This window comes from Podarcis tiliguerta (assembly GCF_965153285.1).
Source record: "Podarcis tiliguerta genome assembly, chromosome: 8".
Classification (NCBI taxonomy): Eukaryota; Metazoa; Chordata; class Lepidosauria; order Squamata; family Lacertidae; genus Podarcis; species Podarcis tiliguerta.
The window spans coordinates 5576794-5593178 of NC_139541.1; the positions used below are offsets into that span (position 1 = coordinate 5576794).

Genomic DNA, 16385 nt, shown 5'->3' on the forward strand with positions numbered 1-16385 from the left:
TCAAAGTGCAAGTAGATAAATAGATACCACTCCGGCGGGAAGGTAAACGGCGTTCCTGTACGCTGCTCTGTTTCGCCAGAAGTGGCTTAGTCATGCTGGCCACATGACCCAGAAAAACTGTCTGCGGACAAACGCCGGCTCCCTCGGCCTACAGAGCGAGATGTGTGCGCAACCCCAGAGTCGTCCATGACTGGACCTAACGGTCAGGGGTACCTTAACCTTTACCTTTACCGAGAGAGCACACGGCAGTCTTTGCCAGCTGTGTTGGTTGGGGCTGATGGGAGCTGCCATTCACAACATCTGGAGGCACCAGGTTGGGGAAGGATGGAGCGAGCTTAACCTCAAGGGGTGTTGGGTGGCTGGAGACTGGGACGCTCCATTCATCAGCCATCTCCCCCTTTTAATGCACCCTCCTGCGTGTGAATTCTGGAGTGAATTTAATCTCAGCAGAGACACTGGAGCCTCAACTGATCAAATTCAGTTCATCACGTGGAATCACAGACTTCTGGGATGTCACTAACATGCCACTTTTTTTAAAAAAAATCCCCTTCATCGACTTAATAAAATATCAACAGAGGGTGTTGGTTGTTTCTTCCGAAAATATTTCCAAATGGGTGTTGGAATCTGTTTTACTAGAACTGTCCCCCCATTTTGCATATTTCTGCTGAGAAGAACAGAAGCCCACTGGTCATTCTGCAAATATTCTACAGCCACCTTCTGAAGGACATGAATCCTGCCAAGTGGCTTTTCAAATTTCACAGAGTCCGAAGGGACCTTGCAGGCCACGCCATTCAACCACCCTGCTCAACACAGGAAACAGAGAAGGAGATTTAGCGCCATTTAATTAGATCCCTGGTCACATCACAGCCCTCCCTGTAGTGCTGTAAGCCAGCTTCTCATTTGCAGGTACTGAAAGAACCTGATGGGTGGACTGATTATTACATTCAGTGAAGTTAAAGAGAAGATGAAAACAGAGCAAGTAACCCCTTTCCCCTCACTCAACCTTGCAACCACTTGTTTCCCTCACAAAGGGACTTTAAAGCCCTAAATGGCCTCAGTCCAGTATACCTGAAGGAGCGTCTCCACCCCCATCGTTCAGCCGGCGTTCCACAGGGAGGGCGCCACTACCGAGAAGGCCCTCTGCCTGGTTCCATGTAACCTCACTTCTCGCATTGAGGGAACCGCCAGAAGGCCCTCGGCGCTGGATCTCAGTGTCCGGGCTGAACGATGGGGGTGGAGATGCTCCTTCAGGTATACTGGACCAAGGCCGTTTAGGGCTTTAAAGGTCAGCACCAACACTTTGAATTGTGCTCAGAAACGTGCTGGGAGCCAATGTAGGTCTTTCAAGACCAGTGTTGTGTGGCCTCGGCGGCCACTCCCAGTCACCAGTCTAGCTGCCACATTCTGGATTAGTTGTAGTTTCCGGGTCACCTTCAAAGGTAGCCCCACGTAGAGCGCATTGCAGTAGTCCAAGCAGGAGATAACCAGAGCATTCACCACTCTGGTGAGACAGATCCCCTCCTCACCCCATAATGAGAGCCCCAGGGAACCCGTTTCCCAGGGCAGGCCCAGACCAGACCAGCTCAGTTACCTTCTGTAGTTTCTCCATTCAGTCTCCTGCTTGAGGGTCGAACTCATTCACCAAGTCCTGTCCAAGGAGAAGGAGGCAGATTAGAAGGAGCAGATTCTCACAGGGCCAGTTTCTCCAGAAGTGCCTTGCCCAACTGGGTGCCTTCTAGATGTTTTGAACCAACTCTTATCTTCCCCAGACAGCAGGGCCTTGATGCTATCAGCCCCACAGCATCGTACGGGGCTGTTGGGAGTTGAAGTCCAAAACAGCCTGTCCTATAAGGTTCCTCTTGTCATCACTTTGGAACAGCTAAGGGGAGCAGTCTGCCTCCATCCCACCCCCCTCCGACTGACAGGTCACCTCCTGGGAAATCACAGCCAAGCAGGCAGCAGCTGAAATCTCTCAGCCTCATTTTCCCATCTGTAAAATGGAACGGCAGTGACTTTCCCGAGTTATTCAGAATTATACTGGGAAAATGAACAGGGTAAAAAGAGAACCACATCCACCATTTTGAGCTTGTGGAGAAAAAGGCGGGATAGAAATGGAATAAATAAATAACAAATGAATAAAAGGCTCTATGTGGATTAAAGGCGATGCAAAAACTAGGAATGACATACAGCACCTCCTCTCTCTCTTTCTCTGTTAAAGCATCCTAAAAAGGGGTCGCCATACAGCACATTTTGCAGTACTCTACTCCCATTGTTCTGCCCGGACGTTGAGGTCCAGCTCCAAGGGCTTTCTGGCGGTTCCCTCACTGTGAGAAGCAAAGCTACAGGGAACCAGGCAGAGGGCCTTCTCGGTAGTGGCACCCGCCCTGTGGAACGCCCTCCCATCAGATGTCAAAGAGATAAACAACTACCTGACATTTAGAAGACATCTGAAGGCAGCCCTGTTCAGGGAAGTTTTTAATGTGTGACATTTTAATGCATTTTTTATCTTTGTTGGAAGCCGCCCAGAGTGGCTGGGGAAACTCAGCCAGATGGGTGGAATATAAATAAATTATTATTATTATTATTATTGGCCATCATGAATATTTAAAGGGACACTGTCCGGCTGAAGGCTCCAGATCATTTGACAATGGGGCAAAAAGCAAAGTTGGCTGGATACTCTGGCTGCATCCAGATTTCTTGTGGCCGTGTTTGTTCCCTCCCTCCCTGAATGGGCTTCATCATCTTTCCAGGCCCTTTGACTCCTTGACAAATTGGAGGAAAGGCAACGATTCACGGCACAGAGAAAGTGGGTAGGCCCAGCCGGGAAGAATGGCAGATGAAACAGATGGACTACATGGAAATGGTGGAAATGACTGGCAGAATCCGAGACCAGGGAGAAGAGTCGATGGAAGAAGATTGGAAAAAATTTAAAGTATATTTACAGAAATACTGCAAAATTAATGAATGTTAGAAGTATATTGGAATGAAGTTACATGGTTTTAGCAGAAGGGTTATTAAGAATCATATGAACATTAAGTGTTAATGTGTTAAATTGGAAAATTGAAAGTTAAATTGTGTTAAGATAAATTATAGAACAAAAACTGAAGAAGAGGGAAAGGATTTGTTGAACTAGATAATTTGAACCAGAATACAAAAAAGGGAGGTGTGAGGAAGTCGAGGAAATAAGCTAATGAAAGATTGGGATATAAAAATTTGGATGTGTGTTTTTGTTCTTTTTACTTATGTTGTATTGCTGTATTGTTTCTTTCTTTTTTATTGTCGATGTATTGTTTGTTGAATTCATGTATTGGTGTGTTTTTTTGTCATTGCTTTTCTTTTTATAATTATAAAATATGTAATAAAATTTTATTTTTTAAAAAAGAGAAAGTGGGTAGGGAAGAGGTTTCTTCACTCTCTCATAATGCTAGAACTGGTGGGATAAAAAGGCGAAAGATTTATACGATCTGAAGAGAAACCAGAGGATTGTTCACTCCAACTCACCTGTGGAAATAACTCAGAGGCCGTGAAAGAAAGGATAACAACATGAGGATTCAAAGAAGGAACTTTTGGAAACTCAAGGCAGTAGAAACATAAGATGATTGGACCCCACTGAGCTTGAAGCATGGGAAGCCCCAACAAAAAATTATAATTTGGCCAAATATTTGGACTTTATTATATGTATTTGTATAATAATGTGATTTGATTGGATTGTTAAAATGGAAAACTTAATAAAAATTGTTATATATATAAAAAAAGAACTGGTGGGATAAAAACAAAGCATTTCTTCACACAGCAGTGACAGCACCCAGTTAAACTATGGAACTCCCTCCCACTGGAGGCAGTAGGGAGAAGACTATCTATGGCCACAGTGATCCATGTGACGGTCACCTCCAGGCTTGACTACTGTAATTCGCTCTATGTGGGGCTGCCCTTGAAGCTGTCCCAGAAACTCCAGCGGGTGCAGAATGCTGCAGCGATGCTCCTCACGGGGTCTCTGCCATGGGAGCATATTCACCCAGTGCTTTTCCAGCTGCACTGGCTCCTGGTGGAGTACAGGGTCAGATTTAAGGTGCTGCTTTTGACCTTTAAAGCCCTTCACGGCCTAGGACCCTCGTACCTATGGGACCGCCTCTCCTGGTATGCCCCACGGAGAGCCTCAAGGTCTCTCCATAAATAGCAACACCCTAGAGGTCCCGGGCCCTAAGGAAGTCAGATTAGCCTCAACCAGAGCCAGGGCCTTTTCAGCACTGGCTCCGGCCTGGTGGAACGCTCTGCCTCATGAGACCAGGGCCCTGCAGGATCTGATTTCTTTCCGCAGGGCCTGTAAGACAGAGTTGTTCCGCCTGGCCTTTGGCTTGGAGCCAATTTGATTCCCTCCCTCTCTTTCTTTTCCTTTCTCCTCTCCTCCTGCGATGAGGCTACATTTTAATATTTTAATGTTTCAATATTTTAATGTTGTATTTTAATTTTTGTTTTTAAGTTGCAATCATTCAACTTGTTTTTATTATTGCTTGTTAGCCGCCCTGAGCCCGGCCTTGGCTGGGGAGGGTGGGGTATAAATAAAATTTTATTATTATTATTATTATTATTATTATTATTATTATTATTATTATTACTAGCCAGGATGGCTATGCTCTGCCTCCAGTTGAAGGCAGCGTTGCTGTTGTGAGTCACTTTGAAGATGATTCGGCTACCGAAAAGAGGCGTACGGATGAGGGGTCAGTCAGGAAGGCCAACGAAGGAACCAGGCAGGCAACTCCCAACAGGACTTTTTTGCTGCCACAGTTCTGCCATGTCCAGGTCTCTATGGGCTTTGCCTTCCTACCCTATTAGGGGGCTGAGGCTGCCAAGCGTGGACTGTGGGTGGCAGGTGAGGAGGGTGTGGGATAGCAGAGTGAGGGGACGTGAAGCTAATGGAACATGAGGGGCAGATGACAGGCACATGAAAGATTCATGGCTCAGTGGCAGGGGGCTGGGGAACTGCTTGAATGGTGGGCTGGGGGTGGGGTGGGGGTTCAGGCCAGCATGATCTCAGGATTGCAGAGGTGAGACTAAGAGGTTCACATGGAGGTTGCCCAAGAAAGATGTCAGACTGTTTTTGTATGCCACAACTGCAGCTAGAATTTTGCTGGCCCAAAACTGGAAACTACAAGAAGTACCAACAGTGGAAGAATGGCAGATGAAGATGATGGACTTTTCGGAGCTAGAAGAGTCCGTGACCAGAAGGAGGAGGAGTACCAGGAGGAATGGAAGAAATTTTAAGACTATTTAACCAAATATGCTAAGATAACCTAAATAGAAATATTTGCAAGCACCAGATTGGCCCAGGATTTAAATATGTGATGTTATAGAATACTATGTCTAAAGTGAAAAAGAAAAGAAAGAAAGATGTTAATTGCCTAAGTATATTTTATGTGAAAACAGTTTTGGAAAACTGTTACAATGATATACATTGGAACTCAGCTTGGGGGAGTCAAGGAAGTCATCCAACAATGTAAACAAAAGTGGAATTACTATATTTAAGATGTTTGTTTGTTTGTGTATTTGTGTTTGTTTATAAATATGGAAAATCAATAAAAGAATTTTTTTGGGGGGGGGAAGATTCACATGGAGGGAGGCCGCAAAGAGCCAGCCTCTGTTAGAGATGGAGAAATAGGTGTGGGGACCACCTACCTGTTCACCTGGCTGTTCCCATCTCTCCTGGCTTGGCTGGGACTTGGATCAGCGGCTCCTTCTGCAAGGAGAGACAACAACAAAATATAAGACAAAACCCAAAAAATATAATCCAGAAACAATGGGAATGTCTAAATGATTATTTCTGTAAATATTGTAAGATAAGATGTTAGAAGTTACTTGATAGTACCAAACAGGCCTAGGACTAGAATAAGAATGAATTCTAAAAGATTATGGACTAGATTATTAAGAAAAGAGAAGAGGAAGTAAACTGAAGGAGTTAATTTTATGAGAAATATGATTTCGGAGAGCTGTTACAAAGCGATTCAATGAAATTCAGTTGGGGGAGGATTTGAGGAAGTCAGTTAACAATCAAAGTTAAATTGGGTATTAGAAGTAATGCGTCTATTGTTTTTGTTTTATTTTTCTTTAGAATTGTAACGTATGTTTCTTTTTGTGTGTTATATACATTATGTTTGTGATAAATGTTGAAAATTAATTTGAAAAATTGGAAAAAATAAATAAATGATTATTTATGTAGACAAGGATTAAATGTAAGGTATCGGTTTTGTTTAGAACAGATTTATGAAAGATTTAGAAAACTTATTGATTAGAATATTTGTGTGAGATGGTATGGGGAAGATACAGAATGACAGATACAATCTTGCTTAAAATGTATATAGGAAGTGCAGTGTAAGCGATGGAAGTCAACCACTGACAAACTGGAAGGTGTCCAGAGGAGAGCAACCAAAATGGTCAAAGGCCTGGAAACGATGCCTTATGAGGAACGCCTAAGGGAGCTGGGCATGTTTAGCCTGGAAAAGAGGAGGTTAAGGGGTGATATGATAGCCATGTTCAAATATATAAAAGGATGTCACATAGAGGAGGGAGAAAGGTTGTTTTCTGCTGCTCCAGAGAAGCGGACACGGAGCAATGGATCCAAACTACAAGAAAGAAGATTCCACCTAAACATTAGGAAGAACTTCCTGACAGTAAGAGCTGTTTGACAGTGGAATTTGCTGCCAAGGAGTGTGGTGGAGTCTCCTTCTTTGGAGGTCTTTAAGCAGAGGCTTGACAACCATATGTCAGGAGTGCTCTGATGGTGTTTCCTGCTTGGCAGGGGGTTGGACTCGGTGGCCCTTGTGGTCTCTTCCAACTCTATGATTCTATGATTCTATGAATGAAGTTTTACTATTATTTTCATATTGAGATATTTGTACAATAAATTTGGAAGAAATTCTTCCAACTTCTTTTCCTTTTCTCTTTATTTCTTCTTCTTTTCTCTTTTGTTCCTTTTTTCATATATATGCGCTTATTTGAAATATATATATATATATATATATATATATATATATATGTATGTATTTGCAATATTTTGCTTATATTTTGTAACAATTATGTCAAATAAATTATTTATTTAAAACACACACACACACACACACACACACACACAACACAAATGGGTGAGCAGCTCCAAAAGCTGCCCAGCTTGTAAGCTGGGGGTAGGCAGGTCTCAGAAGTGCCTTCAGCCTCGGAGCCTGAAGCACACGGAGAAGAGGAAATTTGGGGCAGGCCCAGGCGCTTGATTCATTCACCTGCTGAGAATGATGGAATGCCTGATGGGACACCATCTTCACAAATCCATCCGTGGAGACAGAATCATAGAACTGTAAAGGTGGAAGGGAACCCTGAGGGTCATCTAAACCAACCCCCCAGAAATGCAAGAATCACAGCAAAAGAACCCCTGGCAGATGGCCAGCCAAGCTCTGTTTAAAAACCTCCAAGGAAGGAGAGTCCACCACTTCCCAAGAGAGTCCGTTCCTCTGTTGAATAGCTCACCCTGTCAGAAAGTTCTTCCTAACTGAGCACAAATCAGAAGACCCAGAGCTGTCCCAGCAGGAAACTGTTAAGTTGTGGGTGAACATATAATAATAATAATAATAATAATAATAATAATAATAATAATAATTTATTATTTGTACCCCGCCCATCTGGCTGGGTTTCCCAAGCCACTCTGGGCGGCTTCCATAAAAACAAAAAATACAGTAAAATATCACAGATTAAAAACTTCCCTGAACAGGGCTGCCTTAAGATGTCTTCTAAATGTCAGGTAGTTATTTATCGCTTTGATATCTGCTGGGAGGGCATTCCACAGGGCGGGCGCCACTACCAAGAAGGCCCTCTGCCTGGTACCCTGTAGCTTTGCTTCTCGCAATGAGGGAACCGCCAGAAGGCCCTCGGAGCTGGACCTCAGTGTCCGGGCAGAACGATGGGGGTGGAGACGCTCCTTCAGGTATACTGGGCCGAGGCCGTTTAGGGCTTTAAAGGTCAACTCCAATACTTTGAATTGTGCTCGGAAACGTACTGGGAGCCAATGTAGGTCTTTCAAGACCGGTGTTATGTGGTCTCAGCGGCCGCCCCCAGTCACCAGTCTAGCTGCCGCATTCTGGATTAGTTGTAGTTTCTGAGTCACCTTCAAAGGTAGCCCCACGTAGAGCGCATTGCAGTAGTCCAAGCGGGAGATAACCAGAGCATGCACCACTCTGGCGAGACAGTCCGTGGGCAGGTAGGGTCTCAGCCTGCGTACCAGGTGGAGTTGGTAGACAGCTGCCCTGGATACAGAATTGACCTGTGCCTCCATGGACAGCTGTGAGTCCAAAATGACTCCCAGGCTGCGCACCTGGTCCTTCAGGGGCACAGTAACCGCATTCAGGACCAGGGAGTCCTCCACACCAGCCCGCCCCCTGTCTCCCAAAAACAGTACTTCTGTCTTGTCAGGATTCAACCTCAATCCATTAGCCGCCATCCATCCTCCAACCGCCTCCAGGCACTCACACAGGACCTTCACCGCCTTCACTGGTTCTGATTTGAAAGAGAGGTAGAGCTGGGTATCATCTGCATACTGATGGACACCCAGTCCAAACCCCCTGATGATCTCTCCCAGTGGCTTCATATAGATGTTAAAAAGCATGAGGGAGAGGACGGAACCCTGAGGCACCCCACAAGTGAGGGCCCAGGGGTCTGAACACTCATCCCCCACCACCACTTTCTGAACACGGCCCAGGAGGAAGGAGCGAAACCACTGTATAACAGTGCCCCCAGCTCCCAGCCCCTCTAGACGGTCCACAGTATCAGACGACACAGCGATTCTTCAAACAGCTCTTGTTTATTCACAGGCCAGGACAGAACTGAGCTGAAGGGTTCAGCCAGCCTGCTTATATAGAGCTCAACTACAAGGCAACAGTAACAACTTTCTGTAACTATCCAATCACTAAACGTCACTTTCAATTCCTTATTTGCATATGTGGACCTGAGTAAAAACTATCTACAGTATCCCCCTGCTGGCCCAGGGTGAGAACTTCAGTACATAACAGAAACCAAAGGAGGGACAGCATCTGAGATCAACCCAGCAGCACCACAAACAACTACAGTGGTGCCTCGCAAGACAAAATTAATTCGTTCTGCGAGTTTTTTTGTCTTGTGAATTTTTTCGTCTTGCGAAGCACCAATGTGTATTGACGGTTTCCCATAGGAATGCATTGGCGGTTTAAAAAAAAAGGCGGAAGACGTTTTCGTCTTGCCAAGCAAGCCCATAGGGAAATCCGTCTTGCGAAGCAACTCAGAAAACGAAAAACTCTTTCGTCTTGCGAGTTTTTCGTCTTGCGAGGTACCACTGTATTTACAAACTGAGTCCCTTTTTCCCAGCTGTGTTCAACTAACAGTCTCTTCCCCCCACCCATTTTCATGCGTGTTATTTGACTCTTATTCAATTTTAATGTTTTGGGTTTTTTAAAGAAAATCTTTATTATTTTTCACATAGACAAATATACCTAACCTATAAAACAGAAAACGATACCAATGAACAGAAACGACAAATGAAGAAAAGATAAAGGAACAAACATAAAAGAGCACAATATATTACACTTACATGACAAATTAAAATACAGTAATACCTCGGGTTAAGTACTTAATTCGTTCCGGAGGTCCGTTCTTAACCTGAAACTGCTCTTATCCTGAAGCACCACTTTAACTAATGGGGCCTCCCGCTGCCACCGCGCCGTCGGAGCACAGTTTCTGTTCTTATCCTGAAGCAAAGTTCTTAACATGAAACACTATTTCTGGGTTAGCGGAGTCTGTAACCTGAAGTGTATGTAACCTGAGGTACCTTCCAATAGTTCTCATTATGCAGCTTGTGTTATCTGTATTCTTTGCACAGATTCCTACTATTTTAACGTTTTCATTCCACTTCCCCAACAACAAACACTGGGCTCAAAGCGGCTCACCACAGTCACAATCGGGGAGGGGAAACAAATGCTGTAAACACTGGAATATCAACCACATAAATAAAGCAAACCAGAACCATTAATTTATGGAGCAATGAATCCAACTCAGTAAAATCACAGCAACCCAAAATTTCAGAAAGAGCTGCTGAGCAGGGGCCCTGTGCCTGCGAGAACATGTGGGGGTCTCTCTCTTAGCTCAGTGGAGGGGAACTGGCTCCGCTGGGTCTGGGTCTGGCAGAGAGGCCTGTCTCTGGGCTGGTGACCAGCAACTGATCCATGCCCGCCTCTCGCGCCCGCCTGGCACTTGCCAGCCAAGGAAGAGGTAATGAGCCCTTTTGTTGCAAGCGGTAGCCCCCAGGGAAGGCTCCAGAGGAAGGCCTTGGCAACAGCCAGGCGGGCGGAGGCGCTTGGCTGACAAGCACAGCAAGCCCTAATGAGCAGCCTGCTTTCTGGAAGGAGGAGGAGGCAGCAGTGCTGAGGTGGGTGGGTGGTTCTTGCTCAGCCTGGTGCTTGCTTGTCACTAGCAGGGCTGACGCTCAAGGGCAAAGCATCTGCCTTGCATGCGGAAAATCCCTGGTTCCACCCCGGCTGGAACTTCCATGCTGGGCTAGGAAAGATTCCCTGTCTGGCATTCCAGAGAGCCATTACCAAGCCAGCTAGGCCAAGGGTTTGGTTGGCGCTGTAGTGTAAACCACTGAGCCTTGGGCTTGCCGATCGGAAGGTCAGCGGTTCGAATCCCCGCGGCGGGGTGAGCTCCCATTGCTCGGTTCCTGCTCCTGCCAACCTAGCAGTTTGAAAGCACGAAGCGCAAGTAGATAAATAGGCACCACTCCAGCGGGAAGGTAAACAGTGTTTCCGTGTGCTGCTCTGGTTTCCCCAGAAGCGGCTTAGTCATGCTGGCCACATGACCCGGAAAAACTGTCTGCGGACAAAACGTTGGCTCCCTCAGCCAGTAAAGCGAGATGAGCGCCACAACCCCAGAGTCGTTCACGACTCAACTTAACTGTCAGGGGTCCTTTACCTTTTAAGGCAGCCTCCTAGGCCCCTAACTTTTTGCTTCAAAGAGAAAGGGAGGAAGAAGAGCAAAGAGCAGACACTTGGAAAGACCTATGAGGAAGATCATTTCGCGGGAAAAACAGAAGGAATATTTAGGTAACAATGATACAGAGCCTTTCTCAAGGTGCATCTCTGCAAAGGTAGCTCCATGATAGTTCAAGTCCACACGTCGAAGCCCACAGAGAGTCCTAGGCCCAGAGGAAGTGGAATTTGGTTTTGTCCCTTCTCTCATAACAGGCAATAGTGACATATCCACAATAGCAAACAGCTACATAAAGGAACAGAATGCAGCCATTAGCCACAGAGGAAACAAAGGGATTTCTGTATGGCTGCCTTAAGAACTCAAGAACGTAAGAAAAGCCAGGATCAGGCCTGCAGTAGTGGACTTTGGGCTCTAAAATTTCAGAGGCACCCTGGGCAAGGCTAAAATTCAGTGCCCCCCCCTTTTGCACTCTGTTCTACACCATTGTTGTGGTGCCCCCTGCAGCGCATTGTAGCACTCAGTGCAACCACATCGGCCGCACCACCCTAAAACCACCCCTGAGGCCAGTGGCCCATTGAGCCCAGGATACTGTTCTCACAGTGGCCAGTCAGATGCCTGTGGGAAACTCATGAGCAGGACCTTGGACTACTGCAATGCGCTCTACGTGGGGCTACCTTTGAAGGTGACCTGGAAACTACAACTAATCCAGAATGCGGCAGCTAGACTGGTGACTGGGAGCGGCCGCCGGGACCATATAACACCGGTCTTGAAAGACCTACATTGGCTCCCAGTACGTTTCCGAGCACAATTCAAAGTGTTGGTGGTGATCTTTAAAGCCCTAAATGGCCTCGGTCCAGTGGACCTGAAGGAACATCTCCACCTGCATCATTCTGCCCAAACACTGAGGTCCAGCGCCGAGGGCCTTCTGGCGGTTCCCTCACTGAGAGAAGCAAAGTTACAGAGAACCAGGCAGAGGGCCTCCTCGGTAGTGGCACCCGCCCTGTGGAACGCTCTCCCACCAGATGTCAAAGAGAAGAACAACTACCAGAGTTTTAGAAGACATATCAAGGCAGTCCTCTTTAGGGAAGCTTTTAATGTTTAACAGACCACTGTATTTTAATACTTTGTTGGAAGCCGCCCAGAGTGGCTGGGGAAACCCAGCCAGATGGGTGGGGTAAAGGTAAAGGGACCCCTGACCATTAGGTCCAGTCGTGGCCGACTCTGGGGTTGCGGCGCTCATCTCGCTTTACTGGCCGAGAGAGCCAGGGTACAGCTTCCGGGTCATGTGGCCAGCAGGACTAAGCCGCTTCTGGCGAACCAGAGCAGCGCATGGAAACACCATTTACCTTCCCACCAGAGTGGTACCTATTTATCTACTTGCACTTTGATGTGCTTTTGAACGGCTAGATGGGCAGGAGCAGGGACCGAGCAACGGGAGCTCAGCCCGTCATGGGGATTCGAACCGCCAACCTTCTGATCGGCAAGTCCTAGGCTCTGTGGTTTAACCCACAGCGCCACCCGCGTCCCTATATGGGCGGGGTATAAATAATAAATTCTATTCTATTCTAAGAGCAACTCTCCCCTCCTGTGGTTTCCAGAAACTGGGTTTCAGAAGCATTGCTGCTTCCAGCTGTGGAGGCAGAGCCGAGCCATTGTGGCTAGCAGCCATTAATAGCCCTCTCCTCCATGCATAGGTGCCAATTCCCTGGGGCCCTGGGTGCCCAAGCACCCACAAAATTCCCCATGAAGGGGCTGGGCACCCACAAAATTCAGTGCCAAGGTCATGCCTGCTGCATGGCACCCATGGCCCCAGGCACCCATGGTCACGGGGCCAAGATGGCACTCCTTCCTCCATAACTTTGTTTTTTAATCATTCTGCTGGCAAATGTATATGTATAATTTGTGTCTTTTTGAATAGAAAAGCTATGTGACCATTTTAGAAACAAAAGGAAAGGCTGCAGCAAAAAGTGCAAAGTTTCAAAGGTGCAACTACATCCTAGCACAACCTTTTCGTGTCTGGTGGTGCCCGCCAGATGTTTTGGACTGTAACTCCCCATCAGCCCACCAGCACATCTGGTTGCAGAGGGCTGCCCTGACGCTCACCTTGCCCCTCCCTCAAACATGCACAGTTTGTTCCTAAAGGATCCAGAGTTAGGAGTGAGCAGCGAAGATGGTGCCAAATATGGCTGCTGACACTGAATTGTTCAGGGCTGTTAAAACAAAGAGATGTTGCAAAGAACTCTGAAAGGACCTCTCCGAACAGAGTGAATGGGCGGGAAAATGGCAAATGCAATTCAGTGTCAACAAGGGTAAAGTGATGTATGTTGGGGCAAAATAATAATGTCATGTGGACCCTCATGGGGTCTGAACTGGCTGGTACTGAGCAGGAAAGAGAGGTTGTTCTGAGCGGCTGCTTCCGCAGCAAATAGATACCTAAAGGGCTACCAGAGTTATTGTGCCTGCTTTGCCTCTGGTCCACAAAAGTCCCAACCACAATAAACCTGTTAAGTTTTTAAGGTGCTGTTGCCTCCAGAATTTGTCCTGCAATGACTGCAGAAGGAACGAGCCTCTAGAAAAAGTTGGGTGAAATCGGGAAGGGCAGCGTGTCTCTTCCTGCTGCCCTCCTCTCTGTGCCTTAGTTGCCTCACGTCCTTGCAGCTAAACAGAAAAGCTCTTTCCTGGACGGCAGGGGATTGCGGAGGCATCTTGAATCCCCTGTGGAAGATGCTGGGACCAGGCGTGTCCCATTCATCTGGCCTGAAAGCCCGGTCTGTGTGCGGCGGCAGCGTTAGCAGGCAGGGAGCATGAAGGGCACATTGTATGTGCCGGAGAGGCCGGCCACTCAGGCCTGGCAGCATCCAGACACTCAGATTTTCCATAGGCATTTTCCATAGGCTCAGAAAGTCAAGGGGAGGGCAAGGAGGACTGGGTGAGGAAGACACGTCCCTTTGTTCTCAAGAGGGCTTATGAGGCGGCTCTTGGGGGGGGGGAGGACTTTTGCATGAGCCAGCTGCTGAGGTGCTCTGAACCGCATCACCAAGTTGGCTCCTCAGGTAAGGCTTCTGGGAGGTAAGGGTAAAGGGACCCCGACCCTTAGGTCCAGTCGTGTCCGACTCTGGGGTTGCAGGGCTCATCTCGCTTTACTGGCCGAGGGAGCCGGCGTACAGCTTCTGGGTCATGTGGCCAGCATGACTAAGCCGCTTCTGGCAAACCAGAGCAGCGCATGGAAACGCCATTTACCTTCCCGCCAGAGCGGTACCTATTTATCTACTTGTTTATTCACAGGCCAGGACAGAACTGAGCTGAAGGGTTCAGCCAGCCTGCTTATATAGAGCTCAACTACAAGGCAACAGTAACAACTTTCTGTAACTATCCAATCACTAAACGTCACTTTCAATTCCTTATTTGCATATGTGGACCTGAGTAAAAACTATCTACAGTATCCCCCTGCTGGCCCAGGGTGAGAACTTCAGTACATAACAGAAACCAAAGGAGGGACAGCATCTGAGATCAACCCAGCAGCACCACAAACAACTACAGTGGTGCCTCGCAAGACAAAATTAATTCGTTCTGCGAGTTTTTTTGTCTTGTGAATTTTTTCGTCTTGCGAAGCACCAATGTGTATTGACGGTTTCCCATAGGAATGCATTGGCGGTTTAAAAAAAAAGGCGGAAGACGTTTTTGTCTTGCCAAGCAAGCCCATAGGGAAATCCGTCTTGCGAAGCAACTCAGAAAACGAAAAACTCTTTCGTCTTGCGAGTTTTTCGTCTTGCGAGGTACCACTGTATTTACAAACTGAGTCCCTTTTTCCCAGCTGTGTTCAACTAACAGTCTCTTCCCCCCACCCATTTTCATGCGTGTTATTTGACTCTTATTCAATTTTAATGTTTTGGGTTTTTTAAAGAAAATCTTTATTATTTTTCACATAGACAAATATACCTAACCTATAAAACAGAAAACGATACCAATGAACAGAAACGGCAAATGAAGAAAAGATAAAGGAACAAACATAAAAGAGCACAATATATTACACTTACATGACAAATTAAAATACAGTAATACCTCGGGTTAAGTACTTAATTCGTTCCGGAGGTCCGTTCTTAACCTGAAACTGCTCTTATCCTGAAGCACCACTTTAACTAATGGGGCCTCCCGCTGCCACCGCGCCGTCGGAGCACAGTTTCTGTTCTTATCCTGAAGCAAAGTTCTTAACATGAAACACTATTTCTGGGTTAGCGGAGTCTGTAACCTGAAGTGTATGTAACCTGAGGTACCTTCCAATAGTTCTCATTATGCAGCTTGTGTTATCTGTATTCTTTGCACAGATTCCTACTATTTTAACGTTTTCATTCCACTTCCCCAACAACAAACACTGGGCTCAAAGCGGCTCACCACAGTCACAATCGGGGAGGGGAAACAAATGCTGTAAACACTGGAATATCAACCACATAAATAAAGCAAACCAGAACCATTAATTTATGGAGCAATGAATCCAACTCAGTAAAATCACAGCAACCCAAAATTTCAGAAAGAGCTGCTGAGCAGGGGCCCTGTGCCTGCGAGAACATGTGGGGGTCTCTCTCTTAGCTCAGTGGAGGGGAACTGGCTCCGCTGGGTCTGGGTCTGGCAGAGAGGCCTGTCTCTGGGCTGGTGACCAGCAACTGATCCATGCCCGCCTCTCGCGCCCGCCTGGCACTTGCCAGCCAAGGAAGAGGTAATGAGCCCTTTTGTTGCAAGCGGTAGCCCCCAGGGAAGGCTCCAGAGGAAGGCCTTGGCAACAGCCAGGCGGGCGGAGGCGCTTGGCTGACAAGCACAGCAAGCCCTAATGAGCAGCCTGCTTTCTGGAAGGAGGAGGAGGCAGCAGTGCTGAGGTGGGTGGGTGGTTCTTGCTCAGCCTGGTGCTTGCTTGTCACTAGCAGGGCTGACGCTCAAGGGCAAAGCATCTGCCTTGCATGCGGAAAATCCCTGGTTCCACCCCGGCTGGAACTTCCATGCTGGGCTAGGAAAGATTCCCTGTCTGGCATTCCAGAGAGCCATTACCAAGCCAGCTAGGCCAAGGGTTTGGTTGGCGCTGTAGTGTAAACCACTGAGCCTTGGGCTTGCCGATCGGAAGGTCAGCGGTTCGAATCCCCGCGGCGGGGTGAGCTCCCATTGCTCGGTTCCTGCTCCTGCCAACCTAGCAGTTTGAAAGCACGAAGCGCAAGTAGATAAATAGGCACCACTCCAGCGGGAAGGTAAACAGTGTTTCCGTGTGCTGCTCTGGTTTCCCCAGAAGCGGCTTAGTCATGCTGGCCACATGACCCGGAAAAACTGTCTGCGGACAAAACGTTGGCTCCCTCAGCCAGTAAAGCGAGATGAGCGCCACAACCCCAGAGTCGTTCACGACTCAA

The 16385-nt window shown here is 47.2% G+C and overlaps 1 protein-coding gene across 4 annotated transcripts in view; it reads right to left on the minus strand.

Annotated features, from left to right (window-relative positions):
* The window catches only part of DMTN (dematin actin binding protein), a 73674-nt gene that overhangs the window by 31689 nt on the left and 25600 nt on the right, over window positions 1-16385 (minus strand). For all 4 annotated transcript variants that reach the window (XM_083454199.1, XM_083454198.1, XM_083454196.1 and 1 more), the window contains exons 2-3: window positions 5674-5734; window positions 1592-1648 (exon numbers count right to left, since the gene is read on the minus strand). In XM_083454199.1, the coding sequence (XP_083310325.1) occupies window positions 1592-1609 (18 nt within the window). In that variant the 5' untranslated portion in view covers window positions 1610-1648; window positions 5674-5734. The remainder of the gene's footprint in view (window positions 1-1591; window positions 1649-5673; window positions 5735-16385) is intronic.